The sequence below is a fragment of the Chaetodon trifascialis genome, chromosome 13 (genome assembly GCF_039877785.1).
Source record: "Chaetodon trifascialis isolate fChaTrf1 chromosome 13, fChaTrf1.hap1, whole genome shotgun sequence".
Classification (NCBI taxonomy): domain Eukaryota; kingdom Metazoa; phylum Chordata; class Actinopteri; order Chaetodontiformes; family Chaetodontidae; genus Chaetodon; species Chaetodon trifascialis.
Window position 1 is genome coordinate 20673613 of NC_092068.1, and position 20888 is coordinate 20694500.

At 42.5% G+C, this 20888-nt stretch overlaps 1 protein-coding gene across 2 annotated transcripts; it reads left to right on the forward strand.

The window, feature by feature from the left end:
* The first annotated feature begins 1303 nt into the window (after positions 1–1303).
* Positions 1304–20024, forward strand: ppm1ba (protein phosphatase, Mg2+/Mn2+ dependent, 1Ba). Of its 2 annotated transcripts, XM_070977032.1 has the most exons (7): positions 1335–1712; positions 7887–8803; positions 9214–9331; positions 10517–10631; positions 10903–10960; positions 14630–14646; positions 16542–17315. In XM_070977032.1, coding segments are annotated over exons 2-7 (1197 nt in total). In that variant the 5' UTR covers positions 1335–1712; positions 7887–7915; the 3' UTR covers positions 16543–17315. The 2 variants fall into 2 exon arrangements, with proteins under 2 accessions (XP_070833132.1, XP_070833133.1); XM_070977031.1 differs by lacking the exon at positions 14630–14646 and having other exon boundaries at positions 1304–1712; positions 16542–20024.
* Positions 20025–20888: the final 864 nt, after the last annotated feature.

The following is a 20888-nucleotide window of genomic DNA, read 5'->3' on the forward strand; positions in this document are numbered from 1 at the left end:
TCATAGGCACATGACTTATGGTGCACCAAAATGTAAACTAACCCTCAGGAGCAACTTTTGGTGCCAGTACGAAGTTTATACTTACATACTAACACATACTTACTAAATGATCACATACATTATTGATGGTATACTTTAAGTGTTCTGAACTATTTATATAAACACAGGCCGACAGACAGGCGCCAACATGATGACATCATGCTTAGCATACTATATACAATGGAGGGACATTGAAATGAGTGGTCTGACTTTTTTTTTAAATGTATATAAAATATACCTGTATGTGACATGCAAACAGTAATGCCCTGCAATCGACCATAAAAGTATGACATATCTACTCTGCCTTAATAAGACAGAACTCAGCAGAACTTTGTTTAATATTTAGTACTGCAGTATTTAATATTAAATATTCAAATATTCAACTGAATTATTTATATAGGTTAAAGCAATAGGAGTACTGCAGTTGGCTTCTGGTAGAAAGCAAAATATGGTGTTTGTGGTGTATGTAGCTAAAGTTGTCCTTTATAAATCACACTGATGCACTTGACCCAATTATGCCAAGTGGTTACCTGCCGCCTTAAATTCCCTTTCCATGTGTAAGAGCTTCAAATGAGTGGGAGCAGATTCCCTCAAACTTCTGATTAGTTTGCTTAAGGAGCAAATGGAGCCACCTACTGTAACCTGTTGCTGATGGGTAGTGGAGGTTGGTACTAATGTTATCACAGTGTGCAAAGTAAGCTTCTGTTCACCTTTACCACTTGAACATGTATCACTACAGGAAATGTCATTCGCTCTCGCTTATGCAAGTTAAGGTCACAGTGGCAGCAGGCTAAGGAAGGTAGCCGAGACATCCTTCGCCCAGCCACTTCTTGCCAGGTTCCCAGAATAAATGGGATATAAAACAATATAATCCATCCAATGTCTTCTGGTCTGCTCCTCATCTCCTTCCAGTTGGATTTGTCATTATATATGTCATGAAAAGGTATTTGATTCTTCAATCTGCACATCATATGTATTGGCTGTCAAACAAAACTTGACGGGTAAATGGCAGTGAATATGGAAAATTCAAAAAGTCACAAGGGCCGTCAGTGTTCGTGTGTGTGTGCGTGCGTGTGTGTAGCAGCAAAAGTGGAAAGCTCTTTTCCCTCACACACATACACGCACAACAGAAGTGAGTGTCGACTATCAAACAACTTAATTTTTACTGTTTACAGTATGTCAGAGGAGAGGTGTGACTGACTCATCGTTTGACCAATCGTGTCTCAGCTTCGAATCGGCATTAGTCCAATCATAGAAGAGAATCAGAGGATTGCCCACTGCATGTTGAAAAAGAACGTCATCTGCCTCATACATTTAGCTTTAGCCAAAATTAGCTAGTTGTTCAAATCATAGAAACAGCTAACCGAAACGAGTGTTTTTCTTTTCAACCGACAGCCTGCGTACGGGTTATTTATTTTGTGCTCCCTGGGTTTACTGTGCCAAACATGTATATAAAAGCCTTAGTCCGATGCAGAGACATGTTGAAAGGAGAACTGATCGTGTGAAATGCTGGCTAGCCTAATCAAAGCTAGCTAACGAGCAGGGGCCGAGAGACGAAAAGTGGCTAACATTAACGAGAGATAAGCCTATCACAACAAGCCTGGGTGCTTTAACATACCTGCCACTGAAGCCACAAGAAGAAGGACTGGTAGAGATAGTTCCTTTCATACAAAGTAAGTAACATCTGGTTCTTGGAATAAGCGACGTTACTAGAAACCTCGGCTCATACTAACATTGGCTAGTCACCCGCTAACGTAAAGACAACACTTTGACAACTGAACTTCGCTAGCTGGTTAGCTAGCAACATAACTGGCCTCATTTTCAGTTAGGGACAACTGCCTCTTAGCTAACGTTATTATGGAGCCGAAGGATAAAAGTACAGCGGTGTGTATTTTGGTAATGATGGTGGTGATGATTATGATATTATCGGTCCTGCTGATGTTCGCCAGTTATTAACCTGCCCGGGTTTTGTTAAGTGATTGACGTTAACTTAGATGCTGTTGCCTTTTAATTTGCCGGACAATTTTCAAATGTATCATTAGCGTCAGTTTGCTATTTTATGACCGAGAGACTGAAGTGTGTGCCTGTTTATGGCATGATAACATATTTGCTCCCCTCCCATTGTAAATGAATTCGTCCTTGTTTTCATTTTATCTTGCTCTAGGGGTAAGTTAACTGATTATTTAACGATAATGGTGTGTATCAAGTGCGACTCTCACAAGGCGCTGGTTTAATATAGTTTATTCTGGTAACTGGTTTGCTGTAGAGGACCAAGAGAACATCATTTTTTATGTCACCTTTACCCTGATGGTGTAATTAAGAAATCTATGGTGTATTATTTACTGTCAGCATACATAGGAGTGTCTAATGTTATTCTAAACTAAAGTTCCTTGACATATTCTGTTTCCATTATGTACCTATGAAACTGCAACAGAGGAATTAGCTTGTTTTATTGGCTTGTTGTGGGTGGTTTTATTGGGTTGCTGGTTTATGTGGCTCTGTGTTTGGCTGTGTGTTTGTGTGGCAGTGTGTTCCAGAAATGGCAGCATCATCAGTGGCATGTTTGTGTTGGCACCTTGATGTGAAATCCTGCACTCGCCATGTTGTTTTAGCCTATAACCACTGGTTTATCCAAAGGCATTTTTCTGTAGGCTTTTGGTCATGTCTGTTGATTGAATCACTTCACATCTTCACATGCAGATGCGCGCTGGGATGCAGCATTGACTGGCAAGTTCAGAACTCAAAGATAGATTTCAAGAGAGGGTGAGATGGATAAACTCTGTGTGTGTGTGTGTGTGTGTGTGTGTGTGTGCGTGTGTGTGCGTGAACAGAAAAAGACATGAGTTGCAGATTAATTTTCTGATTACACTGTTGTTGATTTTAGAATTCGCCAGCATAAATACTCCCTGTTTAAGCTGATGTCCCAAATGATCCAAACCTTGAAACCTAGGGTATTCATAATGATCCATGATACTGAGGTGTGTAAACACCTTATGTAATTCACTTTAACTTTTATAGCCTGAATCACTTTTTCACTGTCATATTTTGATGATGTGCACCATTCATTTACCAAAGGGATATTGACTTAAGTGTGCTTGGGATTAAGATAAGCGCACATCTTGACTGTGACTCTTTAAGTAATTTTCATTGGATATTAGAATCTTGACTGCTTTAAATCAGTAATCACGTGATGCAGTTATTGTGGCCAAGGCCCAAGCAGGTTCACTGAACCATTGGGAAATGTTTTATTGTCTGTTGTAATACCAACATGTGAGTACAGTATGTCCTTCAGGAATTGAGACTTCTTGAGGCCTGGTATTCAAACTGAAGGCAGGCTAGGTTTCTGGATAGAGAGAGCAGGTATATACAAGTGCAGATAGTCTTCCTGTTGATGACAACCCACTCACAGTTCAGTATAACCTGACGCATTTACTTTCCTCCTCTTTGGCTGTAGTCTGATAGACTCCAGTCTGGTCAAATAACAGCCCCAGCTTCCCCGACGCCACTGCACTGAAGATGACTGAAGCTGTCTGTTCAAAGAGCACTTGTTCTGGGAAATTGACTGCTTCTGATGCGACTTCAGTGATGAGTCATCAAAGAGGGGGATCTGCGATATCCCCATCGTGTTGGTTCCACCTCTCCAATTTGTAAAAAGAGAGCCCTTATTGCAGGGCAAAACTGATGCCATTTTAGTTAGAATTTTTGTCACAATGGAGGACAGTGCATCAGCTGCTCCAGATACCTTGAGTTTTTACTCTTTCAAACGCGGATGTGGCTAATGGACTCTTAATCGTAGGTGGCGCCAGGCACTGGCCTACAGGGCTTCAGTCCCACCATGATTTCAGCAAAGCCCTCAGTCTTTACTGTTCATCACACATGGGTTTTTTTGTTAATCCTGATCATAGCTGTGTAGGAAACAATGTTTGGGCCAACTACATTTACACAGAACTAATTTGTAAAAGCTTTAAAAAGTGTTCACTCAAATTAATAACTTCACCATGATATTGCAGTTGGCAGTGCTGTTTGTCTGCATGTGCATTGTGTATCTACATGATTGTGTGCACTGGTTATAGTACATAAACGCTGTGTAGTCCTGGACTAACCCGTGGACACCTACATGGCCTAAAACATTTCCCTCTCCATTTCCCTCTCCTGCTCTACTATCTATAGTACTCCAGCATCTGGCTATACTATATTGTGTCATGTTGGCAAATAGTATTCTGATCATATTGTGTTAGTTTATTGCTCGTCTCGTACATGGCCACAAACACAGTGTTTGTTTCTGTCACCTGTCATCTTCCCACCAAATACAGTACAATACAAATGTTCAGTCATGCTGTCAGCTGAAATATAGATGTAAGCTATTACATAACATACTGTACGCTGCATGTCACTAAACAAGTCAGGAGAGAGATGGCTTTTATCTTGGTGGTAGTTCACTGCTGTGTGTAGTCTGCGTTTGATAGGCTAATCTGGCCCTGTGTGGATCCCATCAGCAGCTGACTGTTAAATTGAATTAGCTTGTTAAAGCTGCACTGCTTGTCTGAAGTCTGAGACCTGTGGGCTTGTCTGTTAGCCACCTTTCAGCTTTGACTCTCGTACGGCATCAGCCATTCACTTCGTCTTGCCCCGTGAGATGTGAGAGAAACAACTGTGTGGTGTGAGTAAATCAGAGTGAGATCAGGCTTGCGACCTTTGTTGAGACCTAACCCTGAAACGCATGTGCGCTCCATAAACGGCCACATGATCGTACGCACACACAGGCGCAGTGGTGTGGCTGTACAATCCTCCTGTCGCATGCTGCAACCTCCAACACCTACTGCCTCTGTTGCTATGGCAGCCACTCAGCTGCCACTCCAAGCTGTGTAACCATGGAGACATTAGACTAGGTGACATCACTTTCCGGCGTCGTCAGTGCTTACACAGGTGCCTACAAGTTACGTGTGGTGGTATTTATTTTTTATGGAAGACCAGCAGGGTGTGGCAGGCATCGTGGCTGTGTGTTCATGACTTCTAATGAGTCGTGAAGCCGCAGTCCAGTGTGTGTGTGTGTGTGTGTGGTCGCTGCACAGGTGAAAGAGCACATGATTTGGTTTGGTGATTGCACACATGGCTTTGATATCTGCACAATAATACGTTGGATAAGTGTGTGAATGCATTTGTTGTCAAGGTAATAATTCAAGTGGTTTGCACTATATCCCTTTGATGTGCCATCTGTGTGTGTTTGTTCGTGTGCTGATATGCAGAAAACACACACCTGTCCTGTCTCGTTTAGACTAACAGGGAATCTGGAAGTCAAACAAACCACTTTGGTACTGGTTACCTGCTCTTTTCTCAAAGTTTACAAAAAACACTAAACCTGTGTTTAGGTTAGTTCTTTACCACTGACTGAGTGCAGGTCATAATGTTTGGATCAGTTTTGTAATTAATATCTTAACGAGTTGGATTGAGTTGTTTAGTACTCACCCAAAGATCAGACTGTCAAGCGAGGTATGTGGTCAGTTGTTTGCAGTCTTAAACATAAATACTTCATGATTTTGGACAGCAGTTGAAGTCGACATCAGATCATTTCTATTGTCAATCAGATGTTTTTCACTTCTTGTGTTTGAATTCTTTTTTGTCAGCAGTTTTTCAAGTGATTAAAGTGTAATTTGTAGCCTTTTTTGAACACTGAAGACTTGAATCTCATTGACTGTGACACTGAGTCAGTGGAGTGACTGGGTAACCTGTCTTGTTTGAACTGCTTGACTGAATCAGTCTGAAGCAACCTTCAGTTTTGTGTCATTTTACAAACAATTTGCATGAGCGTTCAAATGATCAAATATGGTCTACAGTGGCTAACTATATAGTAAGAAGTATTATGTGCATTTAGCATTTGACATGACTTGATTGACTCCCTCTTCTCCCATAGTTTGTTTCACTTTTGTTTGTAAAATGTTAGCAATGCAGCGACCCGATACAGAGTTGGTCAGCTTGATCCAACCATGCTTTTACCTTTGACTTTCAATCATGGATTAACGCAATTAAGTTTTAAAAAATGTACTAATTAGCCTTAACCATATTTTCTTTAAGAGACCAGAACCTTTGAATATGCCTACAACTTATTTGTATGTAGCGCTTATAGATATTTTCAGAAATTAAGGTACAATATAAGAGTGCAATTTCGGAGGCTAAGAGGCCATTAAGTAGTTTTACAATCAATGAAAATGTATAAGTTCTCACATTACATTACCAATTAACAATAGGCTGGTTACAGAATTTCTCTCCCATCAAGCAGCTTGATGCTGCTGTTCATTTAGCTAATGCAGGTGCAGTTATGGACAGATAACACATCCTCCTGAGTTTAATGCTCTTTGTAGCCACTTCTGTCTGGCCAAAGAAGCTTTTAAGCTTGCTCTTCAGTCTCTTTGAGCATAAACCAAAGTGACTGTGCTATTTCTGGACATGATGAGCAATGATCACTGTTTGGTTGAATTGTTCCTTCAGGCCTATTAAGTAAACAGTAAAAGAAACACACGCTACAAAGCTCTAGAAGCCCAAGTCTCCCACAGTTTCCTTAAAAATCTGTGGGACATTTGAGGATTTTAGATTTTCAGACCATCAGAGATTCAGTTGAGATCTACAGTCTGCTCTATGATTTTGAGTGGAAACCTAATTTATGTTCATAACCTGATGCAACAACTTGAAAGTTATGAAATTATGTATCTGACTCACAAAGCAGGTGCACTTTGTAGATCTTATTTCAATTCAATGTATTAACCACACAGCCAAGTAGGTGCCATTTCCGCTGGTGTGGTGCATTATAAAGTAATATTTGAGAGAATATATGCAGTAGGTACACATTTTAAATTGTTTTATCTTTTAATGTTTTTTTTCTGCGTTATGAAAACCTTTCAGTTTCAGAGAAATTTATCATGAGCCGAGTCTGAGAATGAATGACTATGTTGCCATTCAATAGAACTGATCAGAGTTCAGATTATGTCTAAGTCAAGTGAGGAACATATACCACTACATAGACCACTACTTTTCCCACCCTCAAAGTCTATGTTGGTTACAGGGTTATTTGTGCTCTTTCTGCTTCTGTATCTTAGCTATACAAGCATTCTTATAGTTTACCTTGATGACTCATGTGACCTTTCCTCTGCAGCATCATTAATGTCCACAAGTAATACTTAAATTTTGTGTAATTTGATCGCCAGCTTCCTCTGCCTCTTTCCGGTGAACACACTCATAGTTGGATTGGAAAGTTAACATTCAATTTAGGTGTGCCAGTTCACCACACAATAGAGCCAGCATGCACAATGCCAGTGCCCTGCTGCTGGTGCATCTTTATTGATTGAAGCCATAATTAAATAGTTATTAGGTTCACCTGTGTCAAAATGTCCTCTGAGAGAAAGGCACTTGATGCAGTATCCAATAGAAATGGAGAACCTTGTCACACACCTGGATCAGGAAACAAATTGTGGCCAATGATGAGAACGTCTTAGAAAACAACAAAGAAAGGGATCCAGTTCTGGGAAGGGATGTTGCTTTTTTTGGCTTTGCTTGAAATAGTCATTAATTAACTAAATGCTGAAAAAGTATGAATTTAGTATATAGTGTTTGTAGTGTGGGATTGGGGCAGCTTTTGATCTGTTCATATGAAAATGCTACTTAGCGTCAAAGATGTCCTAAAATCTACCAAACCACACAGTCTTGAGGATTAGCATTTTAAATCGTGTTGTTATTAGAGACAGAATTTCGGTATTGTGTCAACATAGTAGAGGCGTGCCTTCACTGAAGTGTTTCATTTAAATTCTATGTGGCTTTTTTTGTTTGTCCTGTGTCCTTTTTTTCCTCTCCCACAGGTACCAGTGGGTGTCTCTAGGGCAGAGCCATGGGTGCGTTCCTGGACAAGCCCAAGACGGAGAAGTACAACTCACATGGTGAGGGAAATGGCGTGCACTACGGGCTGAGCTCCATGCAGGGCTGGCGGGTGGAGATGGAGGACGCTCACACAGCTGTGTTGGGACTTCCTGCTCCTGGTATGAGTGACTGGTCCTTTTTTGCTGTGTACGATGGCCACGCTGGCTCAAGGGTTGCCAACTACTGCTCTAAGCATCTTCTGGAACACATAATCAGCGCTAGCTTTGGGGCCGGAGGGACACAAGGCTCCCAGGCTGGTTCAGACGCCTCCACCACTGACCCTCCAGCACCGGTTCCTCCTTCAGTGGAGGCTGTGAAATCTGGGATCCGGACAGGCTTCCTGAGGATTGATGAGCACATGCGCAGCTTCTCCGACCTTCGAAATGGCATGGACCGTAGTGGCTCCACAGTAGTGGGAGTCCTCCTGTCACCTGATCATTTCTTCTTCATTAACTGTGGGGATTCTCGAGCTGTTCTATACCGCAATTCACACGTGTGCTTCTCCACACTCGACCACAAGCCTTGCAACCCACGTGAGAGAGAGCGCATCCAGAATGCCGGCGGCTCAGTCATGATTCAGAGGGTTAATGGGTCACTGGCCGTATCGAGGGCCTTGGGGGACTATGATTACAAGTGCGTGGATGGGAAGGGTCCCACAGAGCAGCTGGTTAGCCCCGAACCAGCAGTGTTTGAGATGGTTCGGGCCCCAGAACAAGATCAGTTTGTGATCCTGGCGTGCGATGGCATCTGGGATGTCATGTCCAATGAGGAGCTGTGCGAGTTCGTGAAATCTAGGCTTGAGGTGTCTGATGACCTGGAGAGAGTCTGCAATGAAGTGGTGGACACCTGCCTGCACAAGGTCTGAACAGATTTGTTTTTGAGCATGGCTTTTGTGTGTTTTTGCTGTGAGAGCCACTGTTTGCTAACAGCACACAGAGGTTCAAATGTGTGGAATCTGGCAGAATCAAGTCCTCCAAGAAACCGGTTTGTCACAAATGACTTTTTAAAATGAATGTGTCACCAATTTGAATTCCCTGCTTCAAAGGGAACTATATGATAAGGGAATATACAAGAAGATGATTTTTTTTGCTGTCTGAACAGGAACTTAAAGTTGTTTTAATGGCCCAGGCGCATAAGAAAATGGTCCCTTAAATAAGAAAAGAGGAGAAAGTGAAATGGGTTAAGCAGTTTGGATCGTCACTATTTCTTTCAGCACTACAAAATAACTCCTTCTCCTTCTTCATTCCTCTCTCCTCTGGTCCATCTTAGGGGAGTCGGGATAACATGAGTGTTGTGTTAGTGTGTTTGCCCAACGCTCCCAAAGTGTCAGAGGAAGCTGTGAGGAAAGACGCTGAGCTCAACAAATATCTGGAATCTCGAGTGGAAGGTGAGAATGGATGGGTGGAGAAAAGGAGCTATTGTTGACTGTATGTGCAGGCTAAAAGTGAATTTTAGGTCATTTTATTTGTATAGGTTCTTTGTGTGTTACCGATTTGGTGAGCTGTGAAAAATGTACTGTTTCCTCGTGTGACAACTGTGGGTTCACAAACATTTTTAATCAATTACCCCCATCAATACTGTTATTTAAAGAGGTGTAGTTTGGAAAAATAGGTGCTGCAAAGGTTTTTCTTGGAGACACAGGATCTTTCTTCAACTGAGACACATCTGTATGCATGTTTTCTCCTGACTGACTGTGCTACTCTCTATTATCTAACTTCCAGCCAAGTTAGCTCCAGCTCACAGCAGAGGAATGACACCATCATGACCTCCCTTTCCATTTCAGCAAGCATCTCCCCTCTTTATTCCCTGTTTGCTCCTCTCCTTTGTGCACCTCCCTAAACGCATCTTTCTCTCCCGTCCTCGCTCACACATTCCCTGGCTTGTTTGGATGGATTCTCTACTCCCCTCCTGTCTCTCTGGCTGTCCTTTCTTTTCTTGTTTCATCCCAGGACACATGAGGTCCTCTAATGAACACAGTGCAGCTTTTCTAGTTGTTGTTTGCTATGTCAACCTTCTTCTGTGGCTACTCCTAGATAGTATAAAAGCAGGGCTGGTTTCAAAGCCTGTCCAAACAGGAACATATTCTTAAACTCTGAGACTAGATAAAGTTAATCTTTACACCTGTACCTGGTACCAATGTGGGTTACGTTTCAGGATGAAGTGCACTTATACTTAAGTGCAAATATTTGGTTTGGGTGAAGCAGAGTAGATATTTGTCTGCAGATACTGTCTAATACTGCAAGATAGAAAGAAAGAAGGGAATAGATAGAGGGGAAAAGAATGAAGGAGAGGAATGCTCTGGCTGAACATTGACCTGGCCTCATGCCACGCTCAACTCAGTTGCAGGCCTGTAGCTGTCACCATCTCTCTCTCTCTTGCTCTCATACACACACTCGCTTCCACAACTTCATTTGTATGGTCCTTACTTCCTTTCTCCTCATTTGTCACATTTTTGGTCTCACTCCTGCGTTCCCCTCTCCTCTCCCTCTCCTGTCCTTCCCTGGCTGTTCTTGGCTATCACCAGCTCTGTTAATACTGACTTGTGTAACAACAATGTCTGGTGTTGTTTTAGAGATGCTGTCTCGGCCAGAGGAGGTGGGGTTTCCCGACCTGGTAACAGTGATGAGGAACCTGTCCACTGACAGCGGCATGCCCGCTCTGCCACCAGGGGGAGGCCTTGCCAGCAAGTAAGGACCTCTGCCCATCAAAATATTATTATTATTGTTGTTATGTTAACACAAGAGTTTCGCATTTTCCACGGTCACAGCCAGGTGTTGGTTTTTGTATGTCTTGCGGTTGTTACAGCACGAGCAAGAGGTTTTCCTTTTTTGACAACTACTCCTTGCCATACCTTGTTTTTCCACATACTCCCTCTATTGTTGTTGTTTTGATGCATGGTTTAAATTGAATAGCTCAAGAGAACGATCCCATTTTTTGCGCGTGTGTTTCCTCCTGCAGACGCAACGTTATTGAAGCAGTATACAACCGTCTGAACCCATACCGGGAGGAAGATGGGGTGAGTATGAGCTTTGTCCTTTTTGACCATTTACACAACACTCACACTCTCTTATGCTAAAGTCTTGAGGCTACACAACACATCTGAGATATCAGCTGTCTCATTTGTTGAGTTCATCTTTCACATGAGTTTCAGTGGTCTCTGAAAAACTCTCTAATGTTGAATCCCGTCTGGTGGACCAGGCTGGTGCTTTGTATGCATTGTATTTATTTTCACACTGAAAACCAGAGCAGATGAAGTATTACAGTTGACTTCAGAGATGGCTTTGAGCCCATTGCACCCATTATGATAAACATCTGTGTTTTTTTTGTGCACGGTGCATGATGCACACCTTCCTGTCAGCTCTCGTAGTAGGTTATGCATGCATGACAACACAGCTTTGTCCAAAGTCTTTCTAGTGGAACTGAGAACTTTTTGCTCTTTTACCAAATGCAGTGACTGCAGCTGAAGGCTTTCTGTTCTGATATCTTTGAAAAATCTCATGTCTCATTTGATTTCTTTGATAGTTTATTTGCCCTATCACAAAGTTACCCCAAAGGACACTCTCTGAATCAGTCAATTATTAACAAGTATATTGAGTATATTCCAAACACAAGTGTCTGCCACTGGTACTAGAACAGTGTTTCCCTTTTTGAGGATGACGTCAGGGTTCATGCAATTTTAAGTTTATTTTTTCTGCTGGAAGTTGGACGTGGCTCTGCATCACTCGGCTTTGTACTGTGTTTCTGTGCTATCCCAACTATTGGAAATACAAGATGCAGCCTCGGATACACACACATTGAAGATAAAGCAGTAGTCAACACAAAATGTATTAAAATAAATGACAATAAGTAATGCCATCAGTGGTGCAACAGTGGGAACAGTGGAACACCCCACTGAAAAGTTTCAAACACTCATGCTGTGTCGGCCCTAAAGTTTCTGTGGAGGGTTTGTGTCTTGGTCTTTCATGGAGGAAGGTGGCTGTATTCAGCTTTTTGACAATTTCATTGCAAATAAAGTATCAAAATGGCTGATGCAGTACTTTTCAAACCGTGGCTGCGTCATTTTCCTCTTCTTTTCTGTTTGTCCCGATGCTCAGTATGTTCCAGAGACCCGAATACACAGTTTCTGTTTGTCATTAGTGCAGATAGTTGTTTACCTTGTTGCATGCAACTGTGTTTGTTGCAAACAACAAACAATTAAGTAAACCTGAAAATGGGACAGCGTCCTGTCTCAAATAGTTCTCTATGTGGCTCGGGTGAATAAAGGCTGTAGCCTCTATTTGAGAATTTATGGCATTATGGAGACCACATTGAACAAGTGTTGGTGTCATACTCCAGCAAGCTGTGTGTCTAAAGATGGATAGTCTTGCACATGTTCTGCAGAGGTCTCTACTTGACAGCAAGTGTGTGGCCCTGTTACTTTCTGATGCAGTGGATTGGTGGTTGCACATTACACTTTAAATAATGGATGAGCTGTGTCTGTGAGTGAATGGCACACTGAGTGCAGTGTCATGATAAAGCTCTCACTACTTGTTTATTAGCTGTTATATCTGGTGCATTCTTTGCACGTGTGTGCATGCATGCGTGCGTGTGTGCGTGTCTAGCTGTGGACATGTCAAAAGTCCTGAGGTGGAGCCTGACTCCTAGGTTGGGTCTGTGTGTGTTTGGTTGCTGGAGGTGAAGGGATGTTCTCTTCGTTGTCTTGGTTGGTCTGTGAGGACGTTGAGTTAGTGTGATTGTTTGCCTTATACACACACACACACACACACACACACACACACACACACACACGATGAAAAGGATATAACCTCACCAGCTTGGGGTTTAAACTTCCAAATAGTATCCACAGTGGCTGTAAAAATTGATTTTAATTATGCATAATTTCTAATGTAAGGGATGCTGTAGTGTTACATAGCATTCAACAGCACTTTGTTTTTCTGACAGACTTCTTCAATTAAAGGTGCTATTAGTAAAATATGGCTCTTGTGGCAGCGTTGGGAAGCTACATCTGTAAACATGTGTGCTCCTCAGCAACCTCACATGTTAACTAGTTTTATGTCAAGATCGGTGTTAAGATCACCACGTGTGATCTTAATGGTACTTCAGTGGGAAAAAAACAACGCTGCTTGTCATAAAAGTTTTGGCATGTCACCATTACTTACTTACATACCTGGAATGTTGGATCTTTTGTACAACCCTGATTCCAAAAGGTTAGGACCTGTGTAAAACATTGATAAAACAAAAAAGTGATCATTCGCTAATCCTTTTTGACATATATTCAATTACAGTCCAAAGTCAACATATTTAATGTTTTACTTCACCAACTTCTTTGATTTTTGTAAGTGTATGCATATTCTACAGTAAGTGTGGTTTCCTACAAGTTGGGACAGGAGCAACAGAAGACTGGGAAAGTTACAGGTTAACAGGTTCATTGTTAACAGGTGATAGTATCATGATTGGTTATGAAAGGGGCATCCTGGAAAGGCTCAGTCATTCACAGGCAAGGATGGAGCGAGGTTCACCTCTTTGTGAACACATGATTGTTGGAGGATATAACTGCATGGGCTCAGGAACACTGTAACACCGTTGTTGCTAAACAGTTCGTTTGCAGATGATTGCATCCTGTTTTCATTTACATTTTACACCAGCTTTTTGGAATCAGGGTGGTAAATTAACTTCAGTTATTTTTAAGCTTCAGTTTACACAATCCTGATTGAGCCCGTTAGCGCCACAGAAGTCTCTGTATTTTAAATCTGGTGACTGTTGTCACTTTCCTTGCACGCCGCCAGTGATGCATTTTAGTTCAGCCAACAATGATTGGTTTGCCAGAGCTGAAGAGGGAGCGACTGTAGGAAGAGTAGGCTGCAGCATGGCACTGCCTATGGTGTGAAATGTTTGTATCATTATTCTCCCTACCAGAAGGGGGAGGCAAAAGCTCTGCACTGCAGGTTGAAGTGTAATCTGACTCAGGTATGGTGGTGCTGCACTATTACTCCAGCTAGAATGAGTCACATTCAAAGTTTTACCTCCAGTATTTATTTCATTCTTGTATAAACTGATAAATGGCCACAATGACAAAATTATTAGTGATGACGTTTGCGCTAATGGATTTAGCTAATTTTAGCTTCTGTTTAGCTAATGTTAACTTCATCATGGTACTGGCACGTCATACTTTTGGACTTGTCCAAACCAGATGACCATAAGATTCCTTCCAAAAATTGGACTGGAGGAGAGACAGCCGGTCATTAATAGACCCAAGAATATTCAGACCAAAAAGAACAGACCAAAATCAAGAGAACAACCATACTGGTAGCAGCATAATGTTCCACCAGCTAATAAGAGACCATGATTGAAAAGAGTAGCAAGATGTGACTGAAGCAGGGCAGGAGAGACTGAAGTGGCGTCGAACAGCTCGAAAATGATTACTGACGGCACCTTTAAGGTAAAAATGAGCTTTTCTGGAAGAAAAAACAACCAGTTTGATTTCTCTCTTAAACCAATCTTTTATCATAGCAGCACAAATAGTGGAATGGCTCAAAATATACTGTAGTTGGCAAATGGTATGGAGTAAAGTGTGCGCACACACACACACACACACACACACACACACACACACACACACACACACACACATTGATAAGGGATGTATCGATTTGTCTAACTGTGTGTTCACCTCTGATTAACGCAGCCCTCCTGTTTCATTTGGTAAGTGATCACATATATAACTGTTACCTCCTGCCCCCCTTCCCTTCTTCCAACCCCTCATCTACACACACACAAACACACACTCACACTAGGGCTGGGCGATATGACTTAAAACTTAACATGTTTTCCTTGTTGTTTTTACGGTGACAGTATTAGATCACATTATTAGGAAAATGGAAGGGATACTTCCTATTGGCAGTTGAAGGGAACATATGGCTTCAAATAAGAATGAAAATCAGGTATAAGCCCCCATCCACATGGAAGACATAGCCTACCCCATAATGTCGGTTATATAGTACATGAAATGTGATTCATTCTTAGTGATAGACAAGTGGTAGGGTTAGCATCTCAACAGCATCTATTGAACAGAAAACCCAAAGTATTTACCCAGAGAAAACCCATTTATGGTAAATGGTAAATGAACTGCCTATAGTGCTCATCAGTAGCAATAAGCATTCACACACACTCAAGATAAACAAGGTAAACAGGTATCAGAAGTAATCTGGGGTGCAGTATCTTGCCCAAGGATACTTCGACATGTAGACTGCAGGTGCCAGGGATCGAACCACTGACCGTCTACATTATATAAGTACAGTCAGTGTACCGCAGGACCCGTCCATCAGGTACATTTACATACTGTAGCAACAGACACACATACTGACGTGGCACACCAGCTGAGCTCGTGTTGCAGTGTGAAGTGTGGACATAACGTTAGCTCTGGCTATGTGAAATGACACAAATACAAAAAACAGTTTCCCACATCCATGCTATTAATATTAATTAGTTTCAAATGAGCGACAGCGTTCACACATTTTCTCTTGTCTACAATAGCTGCTACTAGCCACATTAGCCGCAGACGCTAAAGTCGACGGGCCAACCAGGAAAATAAACAGTAAAGCAACATAAAAATGGCAAAACTTACAGGTTCTAAGCATGATGCTGGCTTTGATCCATCTTTGAACTTCAGGTCTGAAGTGAATCTTGCTTTATATGGACCCTTGAAGCTGTCCCGCAGTCAGTGTTACAAAAAGGAGTAGTTACTGGATGTAACTCCAGTTCTATGAGCATACGCGTAGCCCTCTACCTGCATGTTATCGCAGCCACTATTTTTAACATGCTAAAGCCTTTCTCACTGTAATGACAGTATTGTCGTGGCAGAACGTGACAACTGTGAAGAAACTGTTATACCGCCCATCCCTAACTCTCACACACACACACACACACACACGCATTCTTACAGGCATGTACGTGGAGACCTGCTACGCATATTCCCCTGTCACTCCTCCATCAGTCTCTGCTCCCTGTTCTGATCTCCTCTCTAGCATGTGGAGCCCCATTTAGACTTTAAGGCGTGTGTGCACATGGACGTCTGCGTGCAGACGTGACTGTCCAGGTTGGATGAGGATGAGTGGTCGTTGTCTCTGGTCCTGTCCGTCCCTCTCTCACGTCACACGCACTCAAACACGCATGCATCGCTGTCTCACTCAGCCTTTCCACAACTGCACGCACGTGTACACCAGTCTCTGTTTCTGTGTCTCTGCCCGCAATAAGGCGAAGGAATTGTTGTGTTGGCGTCTTGTTGCAGATACACGCTGCGGTAGAAAATGTGCCCTGGCTTACTCTGCTGCTGTAACTGCTTTCAAACTTTATTTTGTGATTTCTCTGTTGTGCTGGTCAGAGGAAAACCTGGCCTTGAAGTGCAGGATGGGGAACAACATCATTGCCATTATGAAGATTGTGTTTCTGTGTTTGCTAACAGTGTGCTCTCTTTTTCTCCTCCCTCTTTTTGCCCTGCTCTCCCTCATTTCTTCTTCTCTTTCCTCCCTTTTATTCCTCCTCTCCCTGTCTCTTCCTTGTCCCGCTGTATTCCTCTCTCGGTGGCTTTCCTCTTGCAGAGCGGAGCTGAGTTGGAGTACCACTGGTAGCTGTCCAGCACAACTGCCTGATCCAAAAAAAGACAAAAAAAAAAGACAAAAAAAAACAACCAGGACCACTTCTCCACACAAGATCACATCCATTGTCACCTTTTAATTTCCTCTGGGATTTTTTAATTTTTTTCCCCCAAACTGAGAGATCGATCGAAGCAGAAATCCATTTTTAAAAAAAAAAACCAAAAACAAACACATCCGGTGTGGATGAAGGCTGCAAAACAGATTTTCTTGGTTCTTTTTGTTGAACAAGAGAAGGGGAACAACTTCACTGAGGGTCTGAAATGCGGAACTACATCCACAGCGTATACGTCAGAGGAGAGCAAACAAGCACAGTTTCTGGTGCCCGTCGTTTTCTTGCTTTCTTTGTGGTGGTTATTTTTGTTGTTGATTGACGGGGACATAAGAGCAGCGCTGCTCTGCTCTATGGTGCCTTCCTCAGAACTGAGAGCGAAGGGAGGCGAACAGCCAGCCAGTCATTACTAAACCAGCCACTCGTAGATCAGATCCTGAATGGACTACAGTGGTTTGTTGGCTGCTTTTTCTTTTTTTTTTCCTTTTTTTTTGGCATTATTTGTTTTGAAGTGTGAACTTTACTTGACTGGCAGCCAATCGACCACACAAGCCGACGACTTCCGCACACCTCAAGCTACACTGTGCCGCTCAGTGCAGCGAGCGTGGGAGTTGTCAGACGGGGCCCAAACGCTTCATCCGGCCCAGCTCGCTGGAAATGCCTCACAGAACTCCAAACGCCTCAAATTCAGGGCTCGGGAGCCCATCACCTGGCCGTACACCTGAATACGAGCGCAAAGAACCGAGTCTGTCTGGCAACAAATTTCAGGTCGGCTGCTCCGCACTGCGTCCAAGCTAAAGCAGGATGTGGGCCGGGGTGGCGGGCTGCAGATAGGAATTCCATGGAGACATTTCAACTCAAAGTGTGATGACTCTTCTTGCACGTCCCTGCTCCCTTTCTCTCCTCCTGTCTCTTAAAGGATATTACCAAACAGTTGATTTCTTCCCCTTCCCCTCTGCCCCCCTCTCTCTTTTCGCTTTCGTCTGTCTTCACGTGACAGAAGCGACTCGGCTGTCATCGGCATCGGCAGACTTTGCCAGAATCATAAGCTTTTGAGCCTGCTGTTGTTTCAGAGATAGAAAGATAGAAATTATATATTAAATTCCTATATATAGATATATATTTTGATTTGTTTTATCTTAATTCCCAGCCATGGTGTTCTTTGTGGCCTAATGTGTGTGTGTGCGTGTGTGCAGACGAATTAAAACACACAGAAAAACCTGCACACAGTGTTCCCACACAGCAGCTTTCCAAAGACAGGGTTTGGGATAAAGGAATTCCTGCCTCACCTTCTTCTTCATCCCCCTTACTTCTCAACACACATACACACACACACACACACGCGCGCCTTTTCTATCTCTCAGATATCCTGTGTAAAAAAAAAAAAAAAAAAAAAAAAAAGAAGCCTTTTTTTGTTTTGATTGGAAAAGAATCCATTTAAATTTTTTTAAATGTCTTTTTATGTTTTTTGGTATGTAAGGCTTTTCAGAGTACTGTGGCTGTGGTCCCATTACAGATGGACGGCAAAACCACAAGGGGAGCATGAAGTAGACCCCGTACAGCAGACTGGGAGAGAAGTTTTTGGTGTTTCACTGTATGAAGTAAAGGTGGGACACTGCAGGACAGACGAGAAAAGGTCCTGCACCCAGAGCCGAGTCCATGCTGTCGCTGAAATTCCTGTCCTTAACTTTCCCACAGCTACCTGCACAGACTTTGCCTCAAAGGCCACGGGACGGCTGCTGGGAAAACCCTGGTTCCGCTCTCCGGACTGAGTCCTTTTCCTTTCTGTCAACCCAAACACTAATAAGTGATTGAAATGTCAGAAACAAATCTTTGTCAGAAAGCGCCTCTTTTCTCTCTCTCTTTTTGAAACAAATGTACTCATAGACAAAGTGGATACACATACTTTGCATGTGTATTCTTTTCTGTAGATGCGTTTAAAATAGGCTATAAGTATATACAAACCTGTACTATTCACTTTTTTTCCCCCAATCATTCAATGGCAGATTCATTGTGCTTCTGAAGTGGCAGTATTGAAAGAGAATAGGCCTAACGGAGTTTGCCAGCTGATTCATGTTCTTGTGGTACACTTGCTCTCGGTGCCATATGACGAATAGGTACTTGAATGTGTAGTTCTTTTGCAGTTGCGTTGTTTTAATGGGATGATTGATTTTTCTTTGTTTGTGGTGGCGGGAGTGGGAGGGGTGGGTCTCTATAGTTGTGCATGTTTTGTGATTGAGGGGGAGTGTATTTAGTGTGCGAGCGGGCGGCGTACTGGGCGGATGGGGGTAACGCAGGCGTGTTCAGTGTGGTGGAACACAGTGTTAGAGAGGAGAGGTGTGAAAAAGCCTCGACGCAAGAACAAAGATAGGACACACAGCAGGATGTCATTTGTGTTTTGAAATTCAGCTAGACGAAATGTTTCCTTTCTCACTGCGTCTGAGCTTATTTTCTATTCCGACTTTTTAACCTCGTGTTGTTGTACCACACTGAACACAGTCCTCAGTTCGGGTTTATGTTTAAGCTATATCAGACACTGGGCTAGGAGAGGAATTAACGGAGGGAAGGAGGGAGAAACGATTATTTTTCTGAATGTAATTTGTCATTATTCACACTGATTCCACTGCATGGACTGAATACAAGCAGCACTGCAGCATCACATTCTCTCCTCGTCGGTCATTCAGTGACAAAACAAGCTCTCCCGGCTTCCTTTGTTTTGAAGAAAAAAGAAAAAAGCACTTGATCATTATTCTTGTTGTGGGATATAATCTGAAGGCTGGCGTGGGAAAGACTTCAGGAGGTGGTGTGATGCTGGAATACTCTCACCATGACTTCTTGCTGCGATGCCGGATGTGTTAACTAGAGATCGTATTGTCTCCCGATCTTTAGTCTGGGTCGGCTGGGTCGACGTGATCTCGAGGGCGCCAGAAGGCAGAGGCGAGAATATGAAAATACTGAAACAGCAATCAGCGACATTCCTCCGGTGGCTTCTTTAGGATGGAGACGGACCCTCGTACTCTCTGTCACCTCCTCCCGTCGTCTCTGGTCACTCTTTATTTACACACTATTAGAATTGACAGGCGTATGACGGCAATGATCAATTCCACACTTGTTTTTATTTATTCTTGTGCTTTTTAGCTCTTACAAAAATGCTGTATTTTGAAGACAGAACGAGGTCACGATAAGCTGGTGTGCATTTGAGAGTAACGTGTGGCTCACTCGACTTCACCTCTGAGGAGACTAAAGGAAGGCAAGGTTTATGAAACACCCAGGGTATTCACCATTCCTTCTTCCTCTACTAATTTCCCAGTATGCTATTGTGATGTTACAGACCATACAGTGAACATAAACGTCAATAAAAGATGGATTTAAGTTTATTCTGCTCTCCTTTTTTTTCCAGCTCTGTTCAGTACATGTACATGTTTGGTATCCAGAGACAGATCGTACCCTCTGTGGTGCTCGATCATCTGTGCCAACGCGTGTAGAAAACCTTTGCTTTTAAATACGTTTCTTACAATACATCCTGTGACCTGACTGAATCGCACAGCCTGCCGTCCTCCAGAGTTATAACACAACAACTTTGGACGTCTGAATGCATGTCCAGCTTCTCACTCTGCATTATGGCACAAATCACTGCAAGTTTCTAGATTTTGCTCTGATAATTCTACATGTTGAGTAGATCAGACTTGAACGCATGCTGCGTTGCACACCGCTGCTCAGATTTTGACAAGTTCGGTGACTGATCTGTGCTGCAGTGTTAAAATGTTTGTCAAAAGTACACATGAGGGCACTGGCCCAGCAGGTACCTGCATCATTGCTGCAGTTCACTAACATATTACTATCATAACTTAGATTTAACATTTTGCTCCTCGAACTGTATTTTCTACATCCGAACATTGATGCAGTGCAGCACAGGTGAAGCAGATACACAGTACACGTCCCAGCCAGTGGTGGAAAATATTGTTTACTCATGTGCTGTACTCAAGCAAAGGAAATATTGTACTTTATATCATTATTATTCTTTATTTTGACAGCTATAGTTGCAAAAATATTTAATAAGCTTGAAAACTATCATGCATTGCCAAAGTACATTATTTTGAGAAATTAGCTGCACATTAATCAGCTATAATATTGAAATGCAGGTTACACATTAATGCTTCAGTGATAATGATCCACCACAGCGCAGAGTAACTGCATAATGAGTACTTTTAGTTTTGATGAAGTAGATTTTCACGATAAAG